Source organism: Triticum aestivum, chromosome 5A, assembly GCF_018294505.1.
Source record: "Triticum aestivum cultivar Chinese Spring chromosome 5A, IWGSC CS RefSeq v2.1, whole genome shotgun sequence".
Taxonomy (NCBI): Eukaryota; Viridiplantae; Streptophyta; class Magnoliopsida; order Poales; family Poaceae; genus Triticum; species Triticum aestivum.
Window position 1 is genome coordinate 25,144,315 of NC_057806.1, and position 11,664 is coordinate 25,155,978.

Genomic DNA, 11,664 nt, shown 5'->3' on the forward strand with positions numbered 1-11,664 from the left:
TTGCGGAATCTGGGCTCACCATCGCTTCTTCATAGTTCGTAGGTTCATCATGATCTAGCAGCATGATTTCCAGAACAGGATTACCGTACCACTCTGGCACGGTTCTCACTCTGGTTGATCTACGCGGTTCGGTAGTATCTTGTCCTGAAGTTTCATGATCATTATCATTAACTTCCTCACTAATTGGTGTAGGTGTCGCAGAAATAGTTTTCTATGATGTAATACTTTCCAATAAGGGAGCAGGTACAGTTACCTCATCAAGTTCTACTTTCCTCCCACTCATATCTTTCGTGAGAAACTCCTTCTCCAGAAAGTTTCCGAATTTAGCAACAAAAGTCTTGCCTTCGGATCTGTGATAGAAGGTGTATCCTATAGTTTCCTTTGGATATCCTATGAAGACACATTTCTCCGATTTGGGTTCGAGCTTATCAGGTTGAAGCTTTTTCACATAAGCATTGCAGCCCCAAACTTTCAGAAATGACAACTTTGGTTTCTTGCCAAACCATAGTTCATAAGGCGTCGTCTCAACGGATTTTGATGGTGCCCTATTCAACGTGAATGCGGCCGTCTCTAAAGCATAACCCCGAAACGATAGCGGTAAATCAGTAAGAGACATTATAGATCGCACCATATCTAGTAAAGTACGATTACGACGTTCAGACACACCATTACGCTGTGGTGTTCCAGGTGGCGTGAGTTGCGAAACTATTCCGTATTGCTTCAAATGTACACCAAACTCGTAACTCAAATATTCTCCTCCACGATCAGATCGTAGAAACTTTATTTTCTTGTTACGATGATTTTCAACTTCACTCTGAAATTCTTTGAACTTTTCAAATGTTTCAGATTTATGTTTCATTAAGTAGATATACCCATATCTGCTTAAGTCATCTGTGAAGGTGAGAAAATAACGGTATCCGCCATGAGCCTCAATATTCATCGGACCACATACATCTGTATGTATAATTTCCAACAAATCTGTTGCTCTCTCCATAGTATCGGAGAACGGTGTTTTAGTCATCTTGCCCATGAGGCACGGTTCGCAAGTACCAAGTGATTCATAATCAAGTGGTTCCAAAAGTCCATAAGTATGGAGTTTCTTCATGCGCTTTACACCGATATGACCTAAACGGCAGTGCCACAAATAAGGTGCACCATCATTATCAACTCTGCATCTTTTGGCTTCAACATTATGAATATGTGTATCACTACTATCGAGATTCAATAAGAATAGACCACTCTTCAAGGGTGCGTGACCATAAAAGATATTACTCATATAAATAGAACAACCATTATTCTCTGATTTAAATGAATAACCGTCTCGCATTAAACAAGATCCAGATATAATGTTCATGCTCAACGCTGGCACCAAATAACAATTATTTAGGTCTAATACTAATCCCGAAGGTAGATGTAGAGGTAGCGTGCCGACCGCGATCACATCGACTTTGGAACCGTTTCCCACGCGCATCGTCACCTCGTCCTTAGCCAATCTTTGCTTAATCTGTAGTCCCTGTTTCGAGTTGCAAATATTAGCAACAGAACCAGTATCAAATACCCAGGTGCTACTGCGAGCATTAGTAAGGTACACATCAATAACATGTATATCACATATACCTTTGTTCACCTTGCCATCCTTCTTATCCGCCAAATACTTGGGGCAGTTCCGCTTCCAGTGACCAGTCTGCTTGCAGTAGAAGCACTCAGTTTCAGGCTTAGGTCTAGACTTGGGTTTCTTCTCTTGAGCAGCAACTTGCTTGCCGTTCTTCTTGAAGTTCCCCTTCTTCTTCCCTTTGCCCTTTTTCTTGAAACTAGTGGTCTTGTTGACCATCAACACTTGATGCTCCTTTTTGATTTCTACCTCCGTAGCTTTTAGCATTGCGAAGAGCTCGGGAATAGTCTTATTCATCCCTTGCATATTATAGTTCATCACGAAGCTCTTGTAGCTTGGTGGCAGTGATTGGAGAATTCTGTCAATGACGCAATCATCTGGAAGATTAACTCCCATCTGAATCAAGTGATTATTATACCCAGACATTTTGAGTATATGCTCACTGACAGAACTGTTCTCCTCCATCTTGCAGCTATAGAACTTATTGGAGACTTCATATCTCTCAATCCGGGCATTTGCTTGAAATATTAACTTCAACTCTTGGAACATCTCATATGCTCCATGATGTTCAAAACGTCGTTGAAGTCCCGATTCTAAGCCGTAAAGCATGGCACACTGAACTATCGAGTAGTCATCAGCTTTGCTCTGCCAGACGTTCATAACATCTGGTGTTGCTCCAGCAGCAGGCCTGGCACCCAGCGGTGCTTCCAGGACGTAATTCTTCTGTGCAGCAATGAGGATAATCCTCAAGTTACGGACCCAGTCCGTGTAATTGCTACCATCATCTTTCAACTTTTCTTTCTCAAGGAATGCATTAAAATTCAACGGAACAACAGCACGGGCCATCTAGCTACAATCAAACATACATAAGCAAGATACTATCAGGTACTAAGTTCATGATAAATTTAAGTTCAATTAATCAAATTACTTAAAGAACTCCCACTTAGATAGACATCCCTCTAATCCTCTAAGTGATCACGTGATCCAAATCAACTAAACCATGTCCGATCATCACGTGAGATGGAGTAGTTTCATTGGTGAACATCACTATGTTGATCATATCTACTATATGATTCACGCTCGACCTTTCGGTCTCCGTGTTCCGAGGCCATATCTGCATATGCTTGGCTCGTCAAGTATAACCTGAGTATTCTGCGTGTGCAACTGTTTTGCACCCATTGTATTTGAACGTAGAGCCTATCACACCCGATCATCACGTGGTGTCTCAGCACAAAGAACTTTCGCAACGGTGCATACTCAGGGAGAACACTTCTTGATAATTTTAGTGAGAGATCATCTTATAATGCTACCGTCAATCAAAGCAAGATAAGATGCATAAAAGATAAACATCACATGCAATCAATATAAGTGATATGATATGGCCATCATCATCTTGTGCTTGTGATCTCCATCTCCGAAGCACCGTCATGATCACCATCGTCACCGGCGCGACACCTTGATCTCCATCGTAGCATCGTTGTCGTCTCGCCAATCTTATGCTTCCACGACTATCGCTACCGCTTAGTGATAAAGTAAAGCATTACAGCGCGATTGCATTGCATACAATAAAGCGACAACCATATGGCTCCTGCCAGTTGCCGATAACTCAGTTACAAAACGTGATCATCTCATACAATAAAATTTAGCATCATGTCTTGACCATATCACATCACAACATGCCCTACAAAAACAAGTTAGACGTCCTCTACTTTGTTTGTTGCAAGTTTTACGTGGCTGCTACGGGCTTAAGCAAGAACCAATCTTACCTACGCATCAAAACCACAACGATAGTTTGTCAAGTTGATGTCGTTTTAACCTTCGCAAGGACCGGGCATAGCCACACTCGGTTCAACTAAAATTGGAGAAACTGACACCCGCCAGCCACCTGTGTGCAAAGCACGGCGGTAGAACCAGTCTCGCGTAAGCGTACGCGTAATGTCGGTCCGGGCCGCTTCATCCAACAATACCGCCGAAGCAAAGTATGACATGCTGGTAGGCAGTATGACTTATATCGCCCACAACTCACTTGTGTTCTACTCGTGCATATAACATCAAACCATAAAACCTAGGCTCTGATACCACTGTTGGGGAACATAGTAATTTCAAAATTTTCCTACGCACACGCAAGATCATGGTGATGCATAGCAATGAGAGGGGAGAGTGTTGTCTACGTACCCTCATAGACCGAAGCGGAAGCGTTGACACAACATAGAGGAAGTAGTCGTACGTCTTCCCGGTCCGGCCGATCCAAGCACCGTTACTCCGGCACCTCCGAGTTCTTGGCACACGTACAGCTCGATGACGCTCCCCGGGCTCCGATCCAGCAAAGCTTTGGGGATGAGTTCCATCAGCACGATGGCGTGGTGATGATCTTGATGTTCTACCGTCGCAGGGCTTCGCCTAAGCGCTGCTACAATATGACCGGGGTGGAATATGGTGGAGGGGGGCACCGCACACGGCTAAGGAACGATCACGATGATCAACTTGTGTGTTCTAGGGTGCCCCCTGCCCCCGTATATAAAGGAGCAAGGGGGACGCCGGCCGGCCCTTGGGGCGCGCCAAGGAGAGGGGGGAGTCCTCCTCCTAGTGGGAGTAGGACTCCCCTTTCCTAGTCCAACTAGGAATAGAGAGGGGGAAGGAAAGAGAGGGAGAGGGAAAGGGAAAGGGGGCCGCGCCCCCCTCCTAGTCCTATTCGGACTCCCCATGAGGGGGGGGCGCCACCTCCTGGGCTGCTGCTCCCTCTCTCCCCTCAGGCCCAATAAGGCCCATTACTTCCCCGGGGGGTTCCGGTAACCCCTCCGGCACTCCGATTTTATCCAAAATCACCCGGAACAATTTCGGTGTCCGAATATAGTCGTCCAATATATTGATTTTTATGTCTCGACCATTTCGAGACTCCTCGTCATGTCCATGATCACATCCGGGACTCCAAACAACCTTCGGTACATCAAAATACATAAACTCATAATGAAACTTTCATCGTAACTTTAAGCGTGCGGACCCTACGGTTCGAGAACAATGTAGACATGACCGAGACACGTCTCCGGTCAATAACTAATAGCGGGACCTGGATGCCCATATTGGCTCCTACATATTCTACGAAGATCTTTATCGGTCAGACCGCATAACAACATACGTCATTCCCTTTGTCATCGGTATGTTACTTGCCCGAGATTCCATCGTCGGTATACAATACCTAGTTCAATCTCGTTACCGGCAAGTCTCTTTACTCGTTCCGTAATACATCATCCCGCAACTAACTCATTAGTTGCAATGCTTGCAAGGCTTAAGTGATATGCATTACCGAGAGGGCCCAGAGATACCTCTCCGACATTCGGAGTGACAAATCCTAATCTTGAAATACGCCAACCCAACAAGTACCTTTGGAGACACCTGTAGAGCACCTTTATGATCACCCAGTTACGTTGTGACGTTTGGTAGCACACAAAGTGTTCCTCCGGTAAATGGGAGTTGCATAATCTCATAGTCATAGGAACATGTATAAGTCATGAAGAAAGCAACAGCAACATACTAAACGATCGGGTGCTAAGCTAATGGAATGGGTCATGTCAATCAGATCATTCAACTAATGATGTGACCTCGTTAATCAAATAACAACTCTTTGTTCATGGTTAGGAAACATAACCATCTTTGATTAACGAGCTAGTCAAGTAGAGGCATACTAGTGACACTCTGTTTGTTTATATATTCACACATGTATTATGTTTCCGGTTAATACAATTCTAGCATGAATAATAAACATTTATCATGATATATGAGGAAATAAATAATAACTTTATTATTGCCTATAGGGCATATTTCCTTCACTTCCATGTTAGGCGAGTTATTCTCAAGAGGAGTGGACTCCGCTCCTCACTCATGAGATAAAGGACCGGTCACCGGGATGCCCAGTCCCATGCTTTATGCAAACTAAATCAAAAATAATTGCAAACAAAACTCCCCCTGGGACCTGATGTATGTTGGAGGCACTCGTTGTTTCGAGCAAGCCATGTATTGATGTTTGTTGGTGGAGGGGGAGTATAAACTTTACCATTCTGTTTCGGAACCGCCTATAATGTGTGTAGCATGGAAGATATCGCCATCTCTTGGTTGTTATGTTGACAATGAAAGTATACCGCTCAAAATATTATTCACCTTTATTTCAAAACCGAGCTCTGGCACCTCTACAAATCTCTGCTTCCCTCTGTGAAGGGCCTATCTATTTACTTTTATGTTGAGTCATCACCCTCTTATTAAAAAGCACCAGTTGGAGAGCACCGTTGTCATTTGCATTCATTATTGTTAATTTATATTGGATGTGACTATGATTGGATCTCTTTTACCATGAATTATAATGTCTAGTCAGTCCTTGATCTTTAAAGGTGCTCAGCATTTATGTTTTGCGGTATCAGAAAGGGCTAGCGAGATACCATCTTGTTATATCATATTATGATTGTTCTGAGAAAGTGTTGTCATCCAAGATTTATTATTATGGCTCGCTAGTTGATAATTGCTATTGATATGATTAAACATGAGACCTGAGAATTATTGCAAATATGGTTAGTTATAATCTTTGCTGAAAACTTGAATGCTAGCTTGACATATTTACAACAACAAGAGCAAACAGAGTTTGTAAAAGTTTTTCTTTATTTCTTTCAGTTTGTCAACGGAATTGCTTGAGGACAAGCAAGGGTTTAAGCTTGGGGGAGTTGATACATCTCCAACGTATCTACTTTTCCAAACACTTTTGCCCTTGTTTTGGACTCTAACTTGTATTATTTGAATGGAACTAACCCGGACTGACGCTGTTTTCAGCAGAATTGCCATGATGTTGTTTTATGTGCAGAAAACAAAAGTTCTCGGAATGACCTGTAACTCCACGGGATATCTTACAATAAATAACAAAAGATCCTCGCCAAAGATGAAGACCAGGGGGCCCACACCCTTCTCACGAGGGTGGGGGGCACCCCCCCTAGGGCGCGCCCCTACCTCGTGGGCCCCCTGGAGACCCCCCAACTCCAACTCCAACTCCAACTCTATATAACTGCTTTCGGGGAGAAAAAAATAAGGGAGAAGAAATCATTGCGTTTTACGATACGGAGCCGCCGCCAAGCCCTAAAACCTCTCGGCAGGGCTGATCTGGAGTCTGTTCGGGGCTCCAGAGAGGGGGATTCGTCGCGGTCGTCATCATCAACCATCCTCCATCACCAATTTCATGATGCTCACCGCCGTGCATGAGTAATTCCATCGTAGGCTTGCTGGACGGTGATGGGTTGGATGCGATTCACCATGTAACCGAGTTAGTTTTGTTAGGGTTTGATCCCTAGTATCCACTATGTTCTGAGATTGATGTTGCTATGACTTTGCTATGCTTAATGCTTGTCACTAGGGCCCGAGTGCCATAATTTCAGATCTGAACCTATTATGTTTTCATCAATACACTACAAGAAATGTGTTAATCCATGACGAATTGAAACTGTCACATGTGTGTGTAAGTCCGTCATGGTAGGTCGTCCTTGACGGATTTGAAATCCGTCATGTATATCGCGTCATAATTTAACCACCATGTACTACATGACAGATATCTAGAACCGTCATGGATCCATGACGGTTCTTGACTGTCACAATTTATTTTTGAGATAGCGGCGTCGATCATGGCATTCCACATCATCATCTGACATGGCGGCCAACATGGCAGCCCATGTAGTAGTCGGCCTAATTAGATTTTGGCCCACTAAATTTCATCTTTGTCCAAGACTGTTAGCCCATCATAAGAATTTGGGCCCATTAAATTTCAAGTCCGTTGAAGGCCCACGACTTTTTTTGACTGGGAACTATAGGGGAAAACCCCCACAGCATATCAAAACTTTATTAGAAGGGAGAGCTAGTACAAGTACATAGGGGGATTACAAGGGGTAATCAAGCTATTCTAGGTAAGTGAGAAGATGAAAATACAAGCCTCAAGGTGGCAGAAAAGAGATCCATCTAAGGAGATCATCCTTATAAGCAGGCTTAACCCTATATTGCATTAAAGTAATATCATGGATGAATTCTCTTCTCCATTTATTAAATCCAGCTCTCTCATGTCTGAAGACCTTAGCATTTCTGACAATCCAGATATTCCAGCAAGCTATAAAGACCACTTCAGTGAAGAAAGGTTTCCTGAAGCTCCTGTTAGCATTGACAACCAGCTCAGCCATAGAGTCACCTGATGACCAGTCAATTTGCAAATAGTTCCAAACTCTGACACTAAAATTGCAATTGAAGAACAGATGATCTCTTGTTTCCCTAGTCTGCAAAGGGCAAAGAACGCAATTTACTCCATCCTCCAAATGCCAATGCCTCCTTTCCACCATGTCCTTGGTATTCAGCCTATCCATAATAAGCATCCAAGCAAAAACTTTTATTTTCATTGTGCATGAGGACTTCCAGATCCAAGCTGTCAAGGGGTTGAAGGACTGTGACACAAAAGTATGGGAGTAAAACAGCTTTGGAGAATATCCCTTGGCAGTGCCACTCCAAAACCAAATATCCTTGGATCCAGTTACTCTATCATGGCTCTCCAACAATGATTGAAGAGTGATCAGATCATCAAAGGCCTGACTGGACAAAGGAAGATGGAAGTGCTGATGCATGTCCTGAGAGTCCATAAACTCTTTAACAGTAATCCAGGGGTCCTTAACATAAGACAAAAGCCTAGGAAATATGAATTGGAGACTAGAGACTTGATCATCAAGCTGCCAATTGTCTGACCACATGAGGGCAGTGTCTCCTTCATTGATCTGAACCCAAGCACAGTCTCTAAAGTTCTTCATGACCTTGCATATATCCTTCCACCAGAAAGAGCCACAATCAGAAGTTCCTTGGGGCACTCTGCCATGGTAGTAGGAGTCCCAAATTAATGACACCCATGGGAGATCCTTTTTATTGAGGAAGTTATTTGCATGTTTGAGCAGAAGAGCCATATTCTGAACACCCAGGTTAAGAATACCAAGGCCTCCCTTGTTTTTTGGCCTGCAAATAAGGTCCCAAGCAGCAAGAGAAGGGGCAGGCTCACCCCTATTCTTCCTCCAGAGGCATTGTCTCTGAATTCTCTCCAATTGCTTTAAAATGCCAGCAGGGACAGCCAAACTGCAAAGAAAGAAGATGGGCATAGAAGACAAGGCAGAGTTCAGAAACTGTAATCTCTCCCCCTGATTTAAAAAAAGAGGAGCTAGCTGTCATTCTTCTCTCTATGCAGTCCACCAGAGGCATAAAGTCCACCATTTTGGGCCTAGTAGTACCTACTGGCAACCCAAGGTAGGTAAAAGGCATTTTCCTAATCTGGCATCCAAAAGCAGCAGCTAATTCTGTCATGACAGCAGTGTCCACATTGATGGGAATGATAAAGGATTTATGATAATTCACATCAAGGCCAGTAGACACAGAGAAAACCTTGAGCATGTCCTTCAGAGCAATTAGTTGGTCCTTGTCAGCTGGCAAGATGATCAAAGTATCATCAGCATACTGAATCACAGGGTAGTCCTGGTCATGACAGGGTATTGGGAGATGAAGGATGCCCCTTTCTGAACATGTCATTAATTACATTCTGCAGGAGGTCAGCAGCAAGGACAAAAAGTAGGGGAGAGACTAGATCACCCTGTCTAACACCCTTTTTACATATGAACTTCCTGCCAGGAACTCCATTAAGCAGAACAGATGAGGTACCTGTAGACAAAAGCTGCTTCATCCAAAGAATCCACTTTTCATTGAAGCCCTTATATCTCAAGATTTGGACAATTGCCTCATGCTCAAGAGAATCAAAAGCCTTTTCAAGTCCAATTTAAGTATGACAATTGGCCTCTTGGACTGATGACACTGGTGCAAATACTCAAAAGTCCATCCAATACAGTCCTGAATAGTTCTGCTTTTTATGAACCCATACTGGTTCTTGTGAACACACTGCATTATCACCTCTTGAAACCTATTAGCTACCATCTTGGATAGGAACTTAAGACCCATTCCTGTTAAAGAAATAGGCCTGAAGTCCCCCACCTCTTCAGGTGAAGGCTTCTTAGGCACTAGAGTGATATATGAATCATTGATATTCTTCAGATGGGCAGTACCATCATAGAAAGCCTGTGCCAGTTCATAAAAATCTTGAGAGATAATGTGCCAGCACCTTTTGAAGAAAAGACCATTAAAACCATCTGGGCCTGGAGCTTTATCAACTGGCATATGCTTGACAATCTTGTCCATTTCCTCCTTCTCAAAGGGCTTAGTGAGAATATCTAATCCCTCCACTGGAACAATTAATGAGGAGAGATCAAAGCCCATGTGGATTCCCCTTGAAGAGCCCATTCTATTTTTAAAACAATTCCATATAATGTCCTTCATTTGAGAGTGGTCAGTCAACACAGTGCCATGAGGTAATTTTAAGCTGGCAATAGAATTCCTTCGATGTCTCTCAGTTGCCATAGCATGAAAAAACTTGATGTTTTCACCATCCACTTTTATATATTTGATAATATATCTTTTCTTCCAATAAAGACATTGAAGGTGGAGCAACTTCTCCACATGATTTTTGACCACTTTTTTAAAATTGGATTCATGTCCGTATAATGGTCTGAACTCCTCAAGCTCATCCAATAGCAGAATAACCTTATTACATTTACAGACAAGAATTTTCAGTTTGGAGATGTTCTTCTAATTATGTATAAAAATACCAGATATAAGTGTTTTTTATTGAGACATTAGCCAATCCATTGTTTTTTATTGGTCCATGGAAACTTTGAGTCAATATAAGTGTTTTTCTGATTATGTATGCTCATTGCCTTATAAATAGAAAAGGAAATTGCATAAAAATACCAGCTAACTAAAATTTGTTTTACCAAAAAGAAGAAATACACAAGAAAAACTTGGAATTACAGATTTTTTTTCCTAAACTAGATCTGGCCTACTACTCTGCCCAGAGATATTCTCCAGGCACCGCATCAAACGCCACCAAGCGCTCGCGGGCCTTGAGCTGGAGTTCATCGCCATGGCTGTTCTGGCACAGATTTGGCAAACTTCTATAAAAAGAAAAAGACACCGCCGGAGACGGCCTTAGCGACGTGTTCGCTGCTGCTGCTCGTGTGGGGAGCCGCGGATGTGGGGGCATCTCCGGCGAGGAAGTGGCCAGCAGCGGTGGCGCTGGATCCCGCGAGCGATATTGACATCGTCGCGGTGGCCGACGACCCAAGCAAGGCGGGAAGATCGGGAACGGGGCGCCAGCGTCTAGATCCAACCGGATCCCGACGAATTTGAAGGAGAACGGCGGCTGGGAGGAGAGCTCAGGCGATTCCATGGGCGCTTGGCCTCCATTGCTGCAAGAAAAGCCAGGGAGATATATGAGAGAGGAGAGCATAGGAGAGAGAGAGGCGGCGCAAGGCGCGGCTCACCGGCGTGCTACGGTGGGAGGTGCGGGCGGAGGCCCGTCACGCAGACGGCGGCCTGCGTCGGCTGCGAGCTCTGGAGTTCGTCGGGCTGCTGCTGCTCGCATCGTGCTCGCGTACTGTGTGAGAGGATAAGAACCAGGGAAAGCACAAATAGAGAGTAGAAGGAGCAGCGACCGTTGGATCGGGTAAGAATGGACGGTGGAGACGCTTGATCCGTGGGAGGTCTGGTTCGTCCAATCAGAACGCAGCAGGCTTTCCTCCTATAAAAACGTCCGGTGTGTGTTTTACATTGAAATGGTAGCTTACTGTAGTGGTTATCTGGCATTAGCAATGCAAAGACGTGCTAGGTTCGAAACGCACATGCTACTATTCTTTTTCGTGGTTTTTTTCCTTACTTTTTTTGTCTTATTTTACTAAATTAAATTCGTTCTTGGACATGGATAACTCGAACGGAATCTATTTTCTGTACCCTAACTGAATATATTTTCCAACATGTATTTTCAGGCTTTTCGGAGTTCGTTTACATTTCGAAATTAAAAAACGGAAGACAATGTTGAGGGTTGAGTCTTGGCACCCTTGTGTTAATTCATTTCATTTTGACATGGTTCATGCAATGGTGTATCTTTTTTTTTGAAA

The 11,664-nt window shown here is 43.6% G+C and overlaps 1 protein-coding gene across 1 annotated transcript; it reads right to left on the bottom strand.

Moving 5' to 3' along the window:
• Window positions 1-10,456: 10,456 nt before the first annotated feature.
• On the bottom strand, window positions 10,457-11,185 carry LOC123102086 (neural Wiskott-Aldrich syndrome protein). Its single transcript, XM_044523370.1, has 2 exons — window positions 11,032-11,185; window positions 10,457-10,956 (listed from the first exon to the last, which is right to left on the bottom strand). The coding sequence occupies exons 1-2, from the start codon at window positions 11,130-11,132 to the stop codon at window positions 10,551-10,553; spliced, it is 507 nt and encodes a 168-aa protein (XP_044379305.1). The 5' UTR covers window positions 11,133-11,185; the 3' UTR covers window positions 10,457-10,550.
• Window positions 11,186-11,664: the final 479 nt, after the last annotated feature.